This window comes from Cuculus canorus, chromosome 14 (genome assembly GCF_017976375.1).
Source record: "Cuculus canorus isolate bCucCan1 chromosome 14, bCucCan1.pri, whole genome shotgun sequence".
NCBI classification, from domain to species: Eukaryota; Metazoa; Chordata; class Aves; order Cuculiformes; family Cuculidae; genus Cuculus; species Cuculus canorus.
In genome coordinates this window covers 12,500,881-12,519,163 of record NC_071414.1, presented here as the reverse complement: position 1 = coordinate 12,519,163, position 18,283 = coordinate 12,500,881, and the positions used below count along the sequence as shown (strand labels likewise).

The window sequence follows — 18,283 nt, the reverse complement described above, 5'->3', positions numbered from 1 at the left end:
CACTGAAAGACTGTCACAAATCTTCCCACTACAACAAACCTTCACAGGGACTGCTCCATATATTTCTCTAAAAGATCAGCTAAAAAAAAAAAAAAAGCATACAAGGAATAGAAGGAGCCTTATTTTAAGATTGTTAAAAGACTTAGGCCAATAATTATCTGCTTGTGATTTTTGTCAGCATTCAAATATCAGAGAAATGAAATATGTGCAATATTTGCATTTGTTATATAGTGATCTTTTTATATTTGGATCTTGGTAATATGAGAACTGATAATTTATAATCACCAGAAATTCCCCCTATAAAAATATAACCAGAGAATGTGCCGTTGTTATATATAGTTTAAGTTATATATATATGATATATGACTTACATTGCTGAGACACTGTTGCATGAAGAGATTCAGGATATTCTAGCCTTATTAACAGTGCTCAGATGCCGTAGCGCTGCCTGCCTCTGGCACGGGGTGAGTCAGATCCTGCCTGTACCCATCTCTGCAAAAAGTTCTTACTGAAGTCAGTGGGACATTCACGTGATTCACAGAGGAAGGTCAGGATTTCGATTATCTAGGAATTACACAGACTCAGACTCATTTCCTCCAGGATCCCAACTGCCTGATTAAAAGTATCAGCTGGGAATTTGGAAGTCTGGGCTCTGTTCCCTTATCTATTGCATCCCCTGTGATCAAGGCTTGGAAATACCTATTAGCAGCAGCCTCCGTGCAGCACTCAGAGCAAGGGGCAGTGTATGCAATTCTTCAGCAGGTTTGAAAACCAGGTGTTTAGGTTTCCCGAGGGCAAAGCTGGTGAGAATACTTTTGCACTGGGGTTTCTGCACTTACTCGATAGTTTGCAAGATGGTTTAATGTTGTTGTTATTAAGCTGACTAAAGTGGAGTGCCAAATCTTCCTTTTTCCCAAGCATTTTTCTCCTTCCGATTACTTGAAATGGGGTTGTGAATCTGTGAAAGGAACTGGTATTTTAAGAGCAAACTTCATTAGTCTTAATGAACTTAATGAACTGAGTCTTAACAGTTGAGAACAGCTTTGGCTGACTCAGAACCTTCTGTTTAGCTTTGGTTTTCCACCACCCATGTAGGACAGCGGGAATGCTTGGAAGAGCCGTAGTGCAGCTGTCCTGCCAAAGAGGGAGAAGTGCTGTAAGACGATCAGGTACCAGACATGGGCTCGTCCCAACATGCTGTTTGTGAAATAATATCAAAGCATTCTAGGCTTCTTTTAAAGGGTTGGTCAATGCTGCTAATTTTCCTTCTTTCCTACAGGCAAGTGAACTTCATGGTAGAAGGCTGCATGTGTAGACATACTGAGTCTTTTTAATACTAATTGTACGTGTAAAGCACTGTAGTCCTCCCCACGCTGCCCGCAAATGTGTCCAACACAACAGTGATTATAGTTTATTCTTGTAAGGGAAGGAGAAAAGGTAAAATGGCACAAGGGCTTTTAATAACATCCAATCCATAAAATCACCCAGTAACTCTGGAGAAGAAACTCAACACTGCAAAAGTATAGCCCCGGGCAGTGGCACACCGGGAAGCACTACTGAATGCCTCGAGACATTTACAGCAGCAGGAGGAAAATGAACTTTGTTTTGAAAATCTGCATTCGGTTTGGTTTTCAAGTTTAGAAGCATGCAAGGTGATTAAGGTAAAGAAGATAAAGAATAATCTCGTAAGAGAGTACCCTCTGCCCTGCCATGAAGCAGACCTGCAGAAGGGCACATGGTGGCCATGGGACTGCCACTATCTACAACCCATTTCACACAGTGCAAGAGGAGAAACAACAGCACAGAGTGCTGGCACTTCAGGAATCTGCATTTAGGAGATAAGATTGAAGGTGGGCTGAAAATGACCTAGAAAGGGGAGTTAAAAACCTCTTCAATCACAAGAGAATTCCCCTGTGTGGGCTGCCAGAGCATGCTGAAGAGTGATACAGAAGAAGCCAGGTTTGGATGGGGTGTTCCTATAACTTTCACTCCTGTTGCAGAGAGTACAAAATTGTCTTTAAGAGAGCTCAGCAAAGGGCTGCGTCCAGTGCTGCAGACCTGCAGACAGATCCCATATGAACAATTCAGCTCTAGCTGGAACGGAAGGAGGCATCAGCCCTACATTTTATTTCACATCAATATATCTAAGATGTGTCAACCTTCAGTCTTCTCTTCTTCTGGCCTTTGTGGTATTTAAGCAGAGCAGATTTCCACTGAGGGGTTAACACTGCTTTTCTAAATGAACAGCAAAAGCCCCGTTAGCAGACGAATGCTGTGCAGCAAATGCTGAATCCCTCAATCCACTTAAGTTCACTCAGAGCTACCAGCAGTGGGGTCATAACAAGTACAGGTGACAAGCGAGCAGCTTTGGGGCACCTCCCTTCAAACAGTGCTGAGAACCCCTTACAGGAGGAAGTAAATTTGTATTATCCATGGTAAGCGACTATTCTAGACTCTGATGCACTACGATATGTCTTATATCCTACTCCATAGTGCATAAAAAGAAAAATGGGAGAAGTGGGGTGTTAGAGAATAATCCCACAAACAGCTGTTTTATACCCCGAAACATACTTGTGTAGGAATTAGTACATTTGTCCACATACATTCCTGCAGGCCAGATCAGCTTTCAATGAGAAGATAATTTAGAAACTAACAGACATTTTCTACTATTTATAAAACTTTCCTCTTAAGGATTCATCTGCATTGCAGGTTCAGCTCTTCCCGCATTTCTGTGGTAGCTGGATTTACATAATTATAAATGAACACACATGTACATTAGTACTAGTAGCCCAAATTGTCCATGTTGTTCAGGTGAATTTATTCAAATACAACAACAGCAAAACAACAGGATGACCAGAACAAAATTACCCACTATTCCACAAGATAGAGGAGACAAAAAGTTTAGTAACATAAACTACAAATTTTGGCAAAAAAGTTTGTATTTCATTACTCTTTGAGTTCAGGACAGACTCTTTCTAATAAAAGCCTTTGGTATTCTTCAGAGAGAATTCGGTATTCTCTGGTGAATTCTTTACAGTACTAACTATGCTCAGGGGTCAGGTCAGGTCACAGCCCAGTAATGTGAATCACAGGGCCAGATCCCACCCATCTTCCTTTCTCCGGGTGCTACCATGCCTCACCATACCTTCTGGACAATCCCATTTTTATTAATTCAACAGGTTGCAGACAAGTATTACTGAAACTGATGTTAATTTTCAGTGTTAATACAGCAGTTGTACCATAAATACAGACGACAGTTAAAGATTAACCAAATTAAACTTAAAACTGTCTCATCAAAGGGAAAATATAAAGCACTGCAGAATCATTCTTGACTTTACTCTCCAGGCCTTAGAGAAGTTTACTGCAGCAAGCGTTACACTATGGTCATAAATCAGAATTATTAAAACTCCTAAAGTAATACCTATAAAACTATGTCAAATACCATAAAAATGTCTATTTTGACATTAAAAGGATGTGCTTAAACACACCTCTCCTCAGGAAAGCATATTACCACATGCCTACAGCTGAATGCCCCCATGAGGCAGGTGAAACTCCAGGGGGTTTTGACCTCCCCAGATCTGTATGCAATGTCTCAAAATATAAACAGATCATCAGACTTTTCAAAATGACCTATAAACTCACTCAAGTTACATGGGTTTTCCATTGAATGCACTGACCAAAAAGATAGTATTAAAGAAAACATTTGTTTCTCATTCTATAATATTTCTCTGGATTAATATTTGGTTTAAAAATTACAATCCTTGCAACAACTTTAATTCTTCTTCCCCATCACTGTCAGTTATGTTGATTATTTGGACGCTGGAGGGAGTAGGTGGGGTGTCCAGCAAAATCTCCTCCAGTGCTTTAACGTCCAGATGTGGTAAGGGGCTTACAGATGGCTCCTCATTGCTGCTGTAACAGGGCACTACAAGGCTCTCAGAGCTGAGGCATTCCTCATGTGTACTTTCTTCTGGGTATTCCTTGAAAGGACAGCCTCCACCTGAAGCTGAAAATATCACTCCCTGACTTTGGTATCTGTCTTCATAAAAGCCAATGCGTCCAGATGCTGAGCTGCCAAATGGAGGTTGGCTGAATGGGCACGTGCTGCAGTGAAAGATTGAAAGTTGGCTGTCAGAAATGCAGATAGTCCAGACTTCCATTTAGCAAAGAAAACCAGAATGACACTAATGTTCTGTGCTAGTCAGCTTATGCTGTTGAAATATTAAAAACACACATACTTTAAACCCATGCCTAATTTAAACACTCGGGCCATAACAAGAACCGTGCCCAGGTTCCATATCTGTGCATATGCACCTCTTCGTGCCAGATACATTCATGACGTTGCTTTGAAAACAAACACAAACCCCATTGTTTTTATGAATGAAATAATATCTTGGATAAGCCAGCATCTCATAAGCCTGCAGTACGTTAACTGACGTATCCCAAATAGTAAAACAAAGCATCAAAAGTCAGTTTGTGTTATTCCTGTATGCCAAAATTTGTGACATGGCTGGGGTAAAACACCCTTATTTATTCTTTTGAGTAAATTTTTGCAACTTTTATATTGTTATTAAACAGGAAGACTGATAGAGAATCCTTGTGCCTAATACATAGTTGTTAATATTACTGCTTAAAAACTGTATAGTGATGAATTTTTAAAATGTGACCACATAGTAGACTGCAGGAAGTTCCTCTGTCAAATGTACCTGCATTCCTTCAGTGTCAGAAGGCTCAATGTTTATTCTACAGTGTCAACATTTTAAAGACATTGATACAATGTCTACTGAGGTTTCAAGAAGACTATTTCTCTTTCCAATCTAATATTTACATTTTTAGTGCCTAAATCTGCATACATACATTTGCACTGCCAGTGCTATTCAGAAATTATGATTCTTGTATGCAAGACATGAGTTTATAGGAATATGAACTTATAAAACATTGTATTAGAAAGAACCTGGCATTAGCAAAGCTGGCAGCCTTCAGAATTCCATTGTGTGAACTCAGAACAGTCTTATGGTACAAGAACACTCTTCTCCCTCACAGGCCTCAAAAAGCTAATTTCAGAGACCAAGGGATAAGCAAAGTTAATCTTTCACTATTTTGGGAACATGTGTCCTGTTTTTCTTTAAAGGACCTCAAAATCAGAAATATCTTGTATTGCACTTATCAACTCATAAAGTTCTTTTGAGGTTGATGTGCCATCATCAGCCCTAATGTATCACCAGCTAGTCTTTTTGCCATAGGAACATATTGGTTATTGCTATCAGTAGAAGTGTATAACGGGCAGAATTTAAGTCTAAGTCATAACAATTTGCTATGTTTGATTCTGCACAGTCATCAGAGAAAAATGATGCCCTACAACGAATAAGCATCAGTAGGCCATCAGAGTCTTTGCGTCTGAGCAGCACACCTGCTTCTGGGAGGGCACTGGTGCTTCTTGTGCATGCTTAGCTTAGGAAACACTCATGGGACAGTACATGTATTAGCTTGTAAATTCTTTGATTAGGTGTTCTCTGATTGGCTGCCCAGAGACTAAGAAGGACAAACTATGAATTACTTCTTAAATAAGAATCCTGAAGACATTTCCCACCAGGCTGGATTTCAGAAATATTGGTAGTTATGACAGCTGCAATCACAGTACACAGGAGATATCTCACACATTACTGTAATTTCATACAATCATTTTCAAAATACATTTGCACTATGTCCACCTAATGCTTTTCTGTAGAAAGCAACTGCACTTAGATGCATAAAGTGGACAGAAGATACTTCCTATGTACTGTGGGCTTGAGAGTGCCAATTACTGCAACAGTACTACAGACCCTTCAATAACTGGACACATATTACGAGCAGTCTAGGCCAGCAGGTCCCACCACACGGGAGCAATAGGAAGGAAAAGAGCACCTTTCCTTGTGAATGCTCCATCTTCTTCCTGTAAGTCAAAAGACTCTGCCTTTTAGCATTTGGTTCTTACCGGTATTGAAATGAAGGGTTTAATTACCTTGAGGGGAAAAAGCGAGGTCCAGGTACAAAGTGAGGGCGGTGAAATGAAAATGGAGGAAATACTTCAAACAGATTGAACGGCCGGCAAATGGGAGGAGACTCATAGAGAGGTGTGTGAAGAAAAGGCACAGCTCGGGGAAGAGGTAGTCCTCTACGAAAAATAGAAACCCCTGGGTACACACTTGGGAGCTCACTACTAGGGACAGAAAATATGGTATTAGGAGGTGTTATGTTCTGTGGATTTCTGTTGAAGCTCTCAATGATAACTGGTGTAGGACCCATCAGGGAGCAATTGAAGCCAGATGATATGTTCAGAGCTTCTGTGTGAGCAGGCTCCACAAAGACCTGTGGTGAAATTACATGGCTCAGGGGCAGGGCTGGAGCTGGAACAGCCACTGATGTGTTGCTTGTACTAGAAGTCTGGAAAAGAGTAACTGGACCAGCATGTTGAATGACAGGAGTCGGCAGACAGATGGCAGGAGGAGCTTCACCTTTAGGAAACAGAATCGTTATTTACCAGACATGAACAGTGAAAGAGATTTCATAAACAGCAGTGTAGCAAACCACAGCCAGAGCCAGAACCATCTTCCTCAAAACGCTTTCTAGTATTACCTCCCTGCAACTAACAGTAATATATCACTTGACTTACATGTGTTCTACATATGGGTCTGAAGCCCACACGTTCAAGCTTCCTTCTACAGAAACCCAAGGAAGACAGAAGAAATTGGCTAGCAAGTATTGAGACTGTGAGGGTGGTGAAGACTACGTCTTGTCCTAATATGGCCACAGAATGGGGCTGGAGCACGCATTTAGCACCTGAAGCTCTGAAGACCTCCCAAGTCTACTAGCTGAGTTGGAGTGAGCCAAATTCTTAACAGATCTGTGTGGTGCCAAAGCAGCAGTTATAACACCCTACTCCCCACTAAGTTTTCTCATTTGTTTCACTGAACAAACACACTAGCCAATTTCACTTTGAAATGTTTTGCAGAACACACACTTGAACGTACAGTTTCAAACCACTCTTCATGTCAAAAGAGATGCCTTATACTGAAAGATTTCAAAACACGTTGCATAAGTATTTTAAAACCCAATCACCTAATCTAAGAGTCTAAATTCTGAGACAACAGGACTTAAATGCATGTAGATTTTTTCAGTTTGTATTTAAGACTCATTTCAACCTCAACAGGATGCAAACTCTGGAAAGAAACATAGTAGCATCTGACGACAACATAACATTATAAAATATGCTATGGTAAGAAAACAAAAAATACCTTATTCAGTGAAATTTACAGAAGGATTTGATAAATGATCACATCAGCAACTCAGAACTTCACCAGAACACATCTTAGTGGTCTCTTTTATATCTCTGAGTATTACCACACAGCAGAAACAAGCATTTCATTTTCTTGACTCATTGGAAAGAGAGCAACCCTTATCAATACACTTAAAACAAAAATTCCATTGCCTTGATCTAAGCTACTTGTTGAAATCCACTACCTATGCACTGGCAAAACTCTTTTCAACATAAAATTCACAGGTCAATTATTACAGCTGCCTGTAGGCTCTCATGCTACAACCTATTTCACCGCCCATATTGACTTCTTATCTTTCCAGCTTAGGTGCAACTTTTCAATGCATTCCTTCTGTACCTATATTTTTATTGGTATGGAAACTGAGCTATGTATGCTCAAACTGTGGGCATATGCAAGTTTGTAAGAATTACATACAGAAACTCTTCCAGGTGTGCATTGATACTTAAGGAACTGTTCAAGGAAAATGTGCAAACGAACAATTTGTTTTTCAGATTTCGTGACTGCTTCAATATTGTGACACAGACCTTACTAACACCCTGCTAACTTCCTTTCCGATGACCTTGTTAACAATTCTGTCTGCAGCCTCTTGTAAGCAGTCTAAAGCCGCTGAGCTTTAGAGCAACAGTGCCCTCACTATCAAGGAACACTAACATCTGAATGGAGGTGCCACGCATTAAGCTAATGAGCTTTTCTCGGCTTATTAGAGCAGAGCTGAGCACTAGTACAGTTAGAGCTGGTGAGAAGATATATGTGAGGTGGAGACAGAACAAGAAACAGCTGGAGCTTAACAGGAAGCAAGTGATGAGCACCAGAGACCCAAAAAGACCAAGAAGTAGCAGTAGGTAACCAGAAGCAACAAAGACAATAGCAGGGACCTGTGGACAATGAAGAAGTAACCAGAAGAATTTAAGAGGCTGAAGAAACAGTGTTGAGAAGGACTGACAGAAACAGTGGTGTTAAGAAGGACTGATAAATTGTTTTAACTATATCTACACTACAATGTGTATAACTTTTACTACAATAGGTAAATTAGAAATTTTTAAAACCATTCATTGCTGAAAACTCACAGACTGGAAGTCGATATCCAATACTGTTAAAACTGCAGATGACAAAAGGATAAGCAGGTGACTGGAAGGGAAAAATGCCAGCAGGACTTCTAGTGATGATATTCTGAGAAGCATTAGAAAATACAGGAGAGGCAGGCAGTGGAGAATGCTTCCTTTTGCCTGGTCGCGGCTGATAAACCCAATCTGTCAGAGATAAAAAAGATGCTGACAACCGATTTTTGGTATGGTCTCATTCATTATGTAAAGCTAAGATATCTGTAATTCTGAAGTATCTAAAAAAAGGAGTCCAAAACCTGCTCCCGTAGCCAACAGCAAAACTCCCATTTGCTTCAGGGGGCTAACAAATGGAGCATTTTATCAGTGGTAGAAATAACATGGACATATTTAGGCATTGTTTTTATGTTACCAAATAGGAACTGGTTGTGAGACAAAGGAATATAGAACAGTGTGAGCGACATGGCACAGCTTAGGAACGCAAGTTAAGGAGAGCATGACCCTGTACCACAGGCTTTCAGTTCGGAAGAAAACCATGGCTATATTAAAAATGCAGATCCTTCCCTGATTGTTTCCTTAACCCCTTAGGCTCACAGGTTACAAGAAACAATAGAAAATATGAATTATTAGGAATCCTGGACAGATTTTGAAGGAGTACATTTATCTTTGACTTACAACATTAACCGAACACTAACAGATGGATACACATGTTATGAATTTGTAATAAGCAGCTCAGTTTCTTATACATTCTTAATGCTACTTTAAAGAAGTCTCTGTGTTTGGGTTTGTTTGTCTACCAGGATTAGCCATAATCATGAACTAGCAGCATTACGACAACAGAGACACCTGGTATCTCAACAGCTTTGAAAAAGAGTATTCAAACTATTTACGCTCTGTTTTATGGTATTGCAGGGTTATGGAGAAATGTATTTGTTAAGGGTACAAATTTCTAACCCTTTTGACAAAAGGTGGAGAAAAAAGCACCTTCCACAGCATTATTTGGGAATCCCAAGTCTATATGTTGACGAATCCCAGAGAATACAATGCTGCTTGTGCTTCCTGTGGCATTTCCCTTTCCTGCTTCCAAGGAATGGATGCACGTGTCACCACAGGCCAACTGGGAAACTTATTCAGGAGCCTGTACAAAGATGCAACAGGTCATGTTCACAATAAACTCAGTATCTGGCCACTACACTACTAAAGAATTCAGGAGAGCTGCTGTAGCTGTGGTGGTCTAAGACCATAAGAAACATTAAAGGCTATGAGGGATGAAACATCATTTTGGATGCTTTAAAAATGTATTATAATATACTTTCAGGGACTAGAAAGCTGACAGAAGGACTGCATGCTTGAAATCTTTGTTATTTTTTCTAATTCTATTACTTGCTTTAGTGAAAGAGATCCATTTTTCAAACTATATTGTTCTTCTAAAGCACTCAGCGAAATAACCACGTTTACCAGGAAATTCCTCGCTGTGCTTTTTTTTGATTCTGTAAGCCTCATCATAATAGGGCTGCTTTTGCTCCTCAGTCAGCTTGCTCCACTCCAGTCCAAGCTGAACACTGATGTCTGCATTACTGGCATCTGGGTTAGCTTTTGCTAGGGTGGACCGATGAATCCTAGCCCACACCATAAATGCGTTCATTGGACGCTTTACACGCCCGCTTTTGCTTTTGCTAAATGGAGCGTCTTGCATACCTAGGCAACAAAACAAGGAGAGATGATCATCTTCCAGGCAATATATGCAGTGCAGTTTACATTCAACAGCACATCAAGATGACATTTGGCAACAGTCAAAAGAATCGCTAGAGCTTTGAAACACATGAAGTTCAATGCACATTTGAAGAGTAGTACCTAGAAAAATAACTAAGGCTAAAGGATTATCCTCTACAATCCATCACTAAACCACTGCATAAGGAATCACTGACCTGGCTCCTGCTACGTGTTATTTATTAAAAAACCCTAAACATATGGGACTGCCAACACATTGGTGTGGATTTCATTTGGCTGGATTGTTTTCTTAGGATTTTATAAACTTACAAATTTATAAACTAAACATTGTGAAGCATTGACTGCATCACTGCAAATTTGTCATCACCACCAGAACTATGTATCCAAAGCCGTAACAATGCAGGAAGCAGATCTAATGATAGTATGGCAGTTTAGTGCCACACCTCCAGAGCCCTTGTCTTCTCAGCTGAGGTTGCTGCTGTTCTTGGTGTCTTGCTTGGGTTGGGTTTTTTTTTTTCTCTCTCACTCTTTTCTCAGATTTAGACACTCATTTTGCTGCAAGAACCTGTTACTTCAGGACTGGCTCTTTGTAAGACACAACCACATTTAAATTGAGCTGGTGACATGATGAACCCCTTGATCCCTCATCATTGATCCCTGAGCAAGCAATTTCCTCTCTGGAAAAGGCTTAGAAATGAGCTCTTTCACATTACCATTAAAGGTGAAAGCCTTCTAGATTTTAAGACTTCCAATTAAGTTATTAATTTTTTAAATTTAGTTATTTTTCAAAAAAAAGTTTCTAATTCAGATGTTTAAGTTTCATTTAATGTCTCCTGATTTTCTCAGAGAGGTGTATGGATGCTTCACAGCTTTAAAATTAAAGTAGATTCCTGACCTTAAACTTGCAATCACAATTCAATGCAACTCTGAACACTGTTAAAAGCAGCTTAATGCAGTCAGGGAGCAAGTGGACAAAACTGCATTGATTTTAACAAAGCACTAGAGAAATCTCTGCTCTTGTATGTTTACACCTTAAGCTGAACAAGAGAGTTGTACAAAGTCCAGTCTATCCAAAACAATGGTTCTCTTAATCTGACTTTTCCCCTTGTGTTCTCCTAACTGGCAACCTGTTAGCTTTGTCACACTGAATCCTTGCAAGCCCTCTTAACATAATACCTGAATCGGAGGGCAGTATTGTGAGCGACAGATTTTTAGTTTCAGTATTTACTGAAGGCTTCAGTAAAGACTGTGTTTCAAGCGGCACTGGTTTCACCGTACTAGCCACAGGAATGGGCTCTGGCGGCAGAGGACCTTGGATCTGCATGCAGTTCTGAGGAGGTACAGGCTGAACCACAACTGGGATCTTCTGATCTTGAGGGAGAACCCCAAACCCTTGCGTACTGATCTCAGGAGGTACGGGCTGAAACATAACTGGGATCTTCTGATCTTGAGGGGGAACCCCAAGCCCCCCACCCAGCTGCATGGCGAGGTCACTGGTGCTGGCGGGAGTGGGCTCGTGCTGGCGGCCACCCGGGGCACAATCCTTTTCTGTCTTCAACCAAAAGGTCTCAAAGGCCTCGTCAGGCACCTTAACCTTGATATCACCTCCGCTCCAGGGCTCACTCCCACTCTTGCTCTTCTCCTCCCTCTGGCTTTCTCGGCTGCTCCATTCGAGGTCCTTTACTCTCTTGATGGTCCATTCGAGGTCCTCTTGTCTTTTGATGGGGCCGTGGGTCCCCCACAGCACCGGGAAGCCCCCCGGCTCATCCCGCGGCCCCTGGCTGGCCCCGGCACAGGCCGCAAGGCCTGCCGGCCCCGGCTCGGGCTCCTCCACTTTGATGCACACCGGTCCCAAGGGGCCGCGGCCCTCCGGCGCCGGGGGCGGCGGCTCCGGGGGCGCCCTGGAGCGGCGGGAGCGCCGCTTGGCCGCTCTCTCCATCGCTGCGGCTGTTCGCCGCCCGCGGCCGTTGCGCCAACGGTCCTCGCCGGCCCCGAGGCCCCGTCGCGCCGCGCGAGCCGCTCGCCATGGCCGTTGCGCCCGCGCCGGGCTGCGCCCACCTGCCCCCTGACACCATGGAGGAATCCGCCCGGACGCCTAGAAAGGCCGGCCGACACCATAGAGGAACCCGCCCAGCCGCCTAGAAAGGCCCCACGCCGCGCTATCCGCTCGCTATTGTCGCGGCCGTTCTGCCGTCGCCGCGCTGCGCCCACGTGCCCGCCGACACCATAGAGACACCCGCCCGGCCGCCTAGAAGGGCTCGCAGCTGCGCTCTCGGGGGGCGCCCGCCGCTTCCGGTTCCGCTCCGGCCATGCTGAGGGGTTGGCGGGCCGCCTCAGCCGTGGCGGTGGGGAGCGGGCGCTGGGAGGGTTGGCTGCGCGGCTGCCGGATCCTCGCCATGGCCAAAAGCAAGTTCGAATACGTGCGAGACTTCGAGACTGACGACAGCTGCCTCCCGAACTGCTGGATAGTGGTGCGGCTGGACGGCCGCAACTTCCACAGGTGAGGGCCGGCCGGCTGGTGGCCGGGGCGCTCGTCGCGGGGCGGTCGCTGTGGCGGAAGGACGGAGTTGGGGTACGGCAGGAGCTTCCTCGGCCGAAAGGCGCTGAGGGTGCGAGCTGTGAGTGCTATAAGAGAGAGAGAGGACCCAGGCTGGTCACTGCCCGGCCTGCTTGGGTTCTGCAGGTGCAGGGATTGCAGATCCTCCTTTCCCCTGCGAACCCGTCACTCGGCCTCTTCAGGGCACAGAGTTACCAGGGTTGTTTACCTTGGAGAGCCATGGGCAGCTTCAGAACTCGGCCTTGTGGCAGGGTGGTGAGGAGATGGTGATTGGGTGTGCAGGAGGTGTACAGAGGTATTTTCTTGAGTTTGGAGTTAGTACCCATGTAGTATTTGCCTTTCTTTGAGGTAGAGCACAGTTCCCTGGAGTAGTAGGTGACATGTTCTTGTTGGGGATTTGATCTCTGGCTTGGTCACAGGACGTTCTGGTAAAGTTCTCAAGCCTTGACAGATTCATTGATAAGGTTGCCCTTATTGGACTGAGGATAGAAGGAACCGTAGGAGAAAGTGAGTTTACAGGATGTAATACTTGTCTTTTTTTTTTCCAAGTGAAATACAGAACCCTGTCACTTTAAAGGACTGCCTGGGGTGAGGCGCTGATGGGAGCGAGAATGGGTTATCTGAGGTGCATAAGAAGGCGGGGGGTGTTACTGCTTTTCATACCTGGAGAGAACTCTCTGTCAGTATTGACAGGATACGAGAAATCAATATCCACTGTAAGCGAATACAATGAAAATGAATAGGTTAGCTCTGTAAGGGATTCTTATTTAACTATTTTTGCTTTTAAGGTTTTCAGAGCAGCATGAGTTCAAAAAGCCAAATGACGACCGTGCTCTTCATCTGATGACCAAGTGTGCCCAGACAGTGATGCAAGAATTGGAGGATATTACTATCGCTTATGGACAGAGTGATGAATATAGTTTTGTTTTCAAAAAGAAGAGCAGATGGTTTAAGAGAAGGGCAAGGTAACAGCTGCTTTGATACTTCAGTGTGAACTTGTTTTTATCCTTTCTCTAAATGGTGGTTCTTTAGATTTGTCTCTCCACACAGAGGTGAGGAGTGGGGATGTGTTTGGGTCCTTACACTACAGTTAGTTCAGGTTCTTCTTGTGAACTCTTTGCATGTGGTCTTTCAGGAAAAGAGATGATGCAGGGTTTTTAAAAGAAAGTTTTGATAAAACAAAGATTAGAAACAAACATTGTTAGAACAAGCATTCATTTAACAAAATGTTACCTTTTTCACACCCTTACTTGAGTCCGAGTATTTCCTTTTCTTCAAGAGACTCTGTGCCATAGCTGATATGTTGGGCCACTATTTAAGAAATGCAGAGAATTCTCACTAGTGATACCTCACATAATGATAGATACATAATCATATTGATGTATTTCTTTCTTTTTACCTTTTACTTTGTGTTTGCAAGTAAGTTCATGACTCACGTGGTCTCCCAGTTTGCCTCAAGTTACGTTTTCTATTGGAAGGATTATTTTAAGGACCAGCAACTTCTGTACCCACCGGGGTTTGATGGACGAATTGTGTTGTATCCCAGTGACCAAAATTTAAAGGACTACCTCAGCTGGAGACAAGCAGATTGTAAGCATTTCTAGAAAACAGAGATTTGTGCAGTTGAGTTGTCTTCCTTGAATAGAAATGCCTATATTTCCTTATATATTTTCAGTGAAAGAACAGCAGGTAGGGTGGTAGTTTTAAATAGTATTAGAATTGTTTTGGGCTTTGCATGGATGTAGAAATAATGGCTGAAATTCTGAGTCTGAAGGCTACAACTATGTTTGTTGCATCCTGAGAGTGAGTTCAGCCCAGGAAATATTAGCATTTTTTATGTAACGAGTTAGTTTAGCCAAGGTAATCTTTTATGAAGAGACCTGGATGTTAAAATTCACATTACATAGCAAAATTGTAGCAGTCAAAAGTGCTGTTTATTCCATGCTAGGACAGAGCATTGGATTTACTTTCTAGATTTTCGTTAGTACATAGTCCCTGTTGTTTAAATGAAGATAACGTATGTTGCACATAAACACCCTTCACTCTCTGCTCTCCCTTTTCAGAATTTTGTAATAAATATATCTTCTAATCATTCTTAAGACATGGGGTACCTTAAAAATGAATCCGAAAGGCTGTAGTTTCCCTAGCAACTGGTATTATTAATTCACCTTTATTGATGGCTGTTTGTTGGATATGACTCTGGAAATAAAGGGTTTTTCTTTGCGTAGTCACTCGGATTTGGTAAGTACTCTTTCTCTCACTCTTTTCTGTAGGCCATATTAATAATCTTTATAACACTGTGTTTTGGATGCTTGTGCAGCGAAGTGGTTTGACACCAGTGCAAGCACAGGATAGACTCCGGGTAAGACTCTCTTGACGTCTTCCAGTATTCACCCATCTTCTACCTTAGTGATTCAGTTTGTTTGTGTATTTGTTTGTTTTTTATATAAGTACTTTTTCGCTTCCTCTCAGGGAACTTTGGCTGGAGATAAGAATGAAATCTTGTTTTCTGAATTCAACATCAACTACAACAATGAACCTTTGATGTATAGAAAAGGAACTGTCTTGATATGGCAGAAGGTAAAAGCCTATATTGCCACTTGCTCCATGCTCGTGTTTTAAATAGCTACACTATGGCAGACAAGCTACGCTGTAGGATCAGCAGATGATCCCAAATGTATGTCCATATAGTTTAACCATATTTGCTGTGTAATCGTGTGCAAGATGACTAATTGTTTTGAAGGTGCTTTTGAGAGATCTGTATCTATGAGCATAGTATAAAAACTAGACTCTGATAGAATAAAAACTAGTCTGAAGTCTGGCTTAGATATTCTGCTCTTAGATCTCTGAACGTTGAGATAAAGCTTCTATCAACAGATGATAATGCATATGTAGAATTTCACAAGACTGGTATATTTGCTAGATAAATCTCCCTCATTTAATGAATTATGCAGTTGGTTTTTAATGTTACCAGCTTAGAAAATTGAGGAAGTATTCAGCTTCCTGAAAAATTATGCTTTAATGACTGTTGTCAGTTTGATATGATAATCATTAGGGTTGTGCCAGGGCCTTCACAGGATTAGATCCCAAGTATTTCCACTGCAAAGGAATTATGAACTTTTGTTCAGTAGGGTAGCTCAGCTCATAGTATGCTTAGTCCTCTTGTGTTTCTGTAAAGGAGCATAGTAAGGACTGCAGCTGTTAATGGAGAATTCCTTTTAATGATAACTTGGAAATGTTCATCATTCTAGGATTACATCATTGATCCAGAATTAGTGTAAGAAATTCCTGTCTTGTGTTTTGTATGAGATGAGATCCTAGAAAATCATAAATGTTTATGGTCTTAGTGTCCTTCTGTACTAGGAGATCCTAACTAGAAGAGTTTTGTGTGATCAGAACTTCATCTGTCAGTGCTAGTGTTCTCCGTAAATTGCTTTGCCTTCTGTCTTCTATACATAGAAAAAAATTATAATCCTTTCTTTTTTATTTAAATTGTGGCCAACAATTTCTATTACATCTTTGGAACTAATTGGAACAGATAGAGACTCCCATCTGGAAATACATTCCACTTGTTCCTTATGCTTATTTTTTCTTGGTAATTGTAGAGATTTGCAAGTTTTCCATTCACTTTATATAGATCCAAATTGAATATTATACACTGTTCGAGAATATTTGCAATCAGTTATGTGAATTTCTGGGTAATTTCTTGAAGCCACGTCATGGTGACAGGTGCAGTTCCACCTGCTCCTGTGTTAGTCTTTGAGAATGCACTCTCAAAAGTTGCAGTGTTCAAATTCTGTGATGTGCTATAGGGCTGATAGTTGCTTTTGTCGTAGCTTTGTTTCTTGTCCTTTTGTGAATCCCCTCTAGAGTCTTATGTGTCTGCTAATGTCTTGACTGTATTTTCAGATTAATGAAGTTGTGACTAAGAAAATAAAACTGCCAAAGGAAGCAGAAGAAAAGGAAGTTGAAGTGAGACGGACTAGGACTAAAATTGTTCCCCTGCACTGTGACATCATTGGGGACCAGTTCTGGGAGGAATATCCTGAGATTCTGGCTGAGGATAGTTGATATCTGTGACGAGTATAACTCGTAGCTTACATTTTGCTCTGCTTGGGTTGTTGGCAAGCGAGGAGTATGAACAGTGGTTGACAGAGTTTAGTCTGTAACTTTCTTCAACAACTGCATTGGTTTTAGCACTGCTGTTGCCTGAAAAAAAGACACTGGTATGTTGTCTGACGTACAAGAATCTGCCCATATGGGAAACCTAAAATCATATTATATTTTGAATGTTAAGGACTCATCATAAATTAAGACTGCTCCTTCCTTATGCTTGCAGATTTGTAGAAAAAGTGTATGGAAATCTCATGTACTTTTATAGTATTTAAACCATGAGGCATTTTACTGAGCTGAACTATTAAAAAAAGCTTCTGTATTTAAACAGTTGAAAGCGGAGGAGAAAATAATTATTTTGATTTTTTGTTCCAACTGAGGTGGTCTGGAATAATTCAGTTGACATTTTCTGTTAAACTTCAAGGCCAGTGTGTTCAGTCGATGAGTGGCAAACTGCTCAGCTGCCTCATGTCTCTGATTCTTGCAGAAAGGAAATGGAGTAGCCCAGCACTTTCCTATGACTGTTTCTAAAAGCTTTTGTCAAATGTACAGGATTTTTATACTTTTTAACAATTAAAAACAATAATTTCTTTCTTGCTGTGTTAATTACTTGGCCTTTTTCATCCCTAAGACTTTTACTAGTAATTGGTTCCAAACAGTTACGTTAATAACAAAGATACTGTAGGACTCAAATTCTGTTAGGACATGAGTAGTGTGTGAGCTGGATGCAGGCAGGATGCAGGAACAATAACAAAGCCACGGATAAAATGACCACGGATAACATTACCTCAGTGTGTGGGACAGGACAACATCAAAACAGCACCCGGGCAGAGGAAACGCAAGCAGGAATGCAGGTACTGCAGAGCTTGGTCCTTGCTAAAAAGTGTGAATCCATAAACTTCTGCTTTGCCTGTATTTTATCAAGGAAAGATGGAGTAGTTTTCTACTGTACTTTGATATTTCTTGGAGCAGGGCAGAAATCTCAAGCATGTTTATACCCTGAGTTTGTCACAGCCCTGTGTTATCTGAACGCAAAAGGTTCTGCTTGTTAAGCCCACAAGACTAGGCAATGATGAGCATGATTTATGTCTTCTTCTGCACTCCATCTGCAAGGGTCACTTGAGTGTGTTTACAATTCTTCCTTGTCAATCTTCCATTATATTCCCATGGGTAGACATTGTGCTCTCACCTTCTGTGACCCGGGAGGTCCTTCATGTCCTGCACAGTAGAGTGAAAGGCAGCAATGTAGGAGAACATTCCTGGTTCCTGCACAGAGGGTGCTGACAAGAACTTGCATTGCCATTCTCTAATTTTCCTGGGAATGAGGCGGGCAGTCCTGACAGTATGTGTTAGAGGGAAGTAGGGAGAATGTGTTTTCTGGTCTATGCACAGTTTTGTTCTGGTTTAAGTATTAGTTAAGGCTCTTTGGCAAAACAGTTAAATTGTACCACCTCTTAAAGCAGAAATATTTCCGCTAACACAAAGGGGTTTGTCCTAGTGTAACT

General features: G+C 41.8%; 2 protein-coding genes across 5 annotated transcripts; one reads left to right on the top strand and one right to left on the bottom strand.

Annotated features, from left to right (window-relative positions):
* Positions 1 to 2,837: 2,837 nt before the first annotated feature.
* SOX30 (SRY-box transcription factor 30) lies at positions 2,838 to 12,303 on the bottom strand. 2 transcript variants are annotated; one of them, XM_009565247.2, is made up of 5 exons: positions 11,285 to 12,303; positions 9,836 to 10,075; positions 8,384 to 8,566; positions 6,002 to 6,494; positions 2,838 to 4,104 (listed from the first exon to the last, which is right to left on the bottom strand). In XM_009565247.2, the coding sequence occupies exons 1-5, from the start codon at positions 12,045 to 12,047 to the stop codon at positions 3,753 to 3,755; spliced, it is 2,031 nt and encodes a 676-aa protein (XP_009563542.2). In that variant the 5' UTR covers positions 12,048 to 12,303; the 3' UTR covers positions 2,838 to 3,752. The 2 variants fall into 2 exon arrangements, with proteins under 2 accessions (XP_009563542.2, XP_053935354.1); XM_054079379.1 differs by lacking the exon at positions 9,836 to 10,075.
* Positions 12,304 to 12,392: 89 nt separating this feature from the next.
* Positions 12,393 to 17,371, top strand: THG1L (tRNA-histidine guanylyltransferase 1 like). Of its 3 annotated transcripts, XM_054079381.1 has the most exons (6): positions 12,393 to 12,608; positions 13,454 to 13,630; positions 14,086 to 14,255; positions 14,939 to 15,027; positions 15,138 to 15,245; positions 16,575 to 17,371. In XM_054079381.1, exons 1-6 carry the CDS (start codon positions 12,418 to 12,420, stop codon positions 16,734 to 16,736), a joined length of 897 nt encoding a protein of 298 aa, XP_053935356.1. In that variant the 5' UTR covers positions 12,393 to 12,417; the 3' UTR covers positions 16,737 to 17,371. The 3 variants fall into 3 exon arrangements, with proteins under 3 accessions (XP_053935356.1, XP_053935357.1, XP_053935358.1); XM_054079382.1 differs by lacking the exon at positions 12,393 to 12,608 and having other exon boundaries at positions 13,495 to 13,630; positions 14,090 to 14,255; XM_054079383.1 differs by lacking the exon at positions 12,393 to 12,608 and having other exon boundaries at positions 13,564 to 13,623; positions 14,174 to 14,255.
* The last annotated feature ends 912 nt before the right edge of the window (positions 17,372 to 18,283 follow it).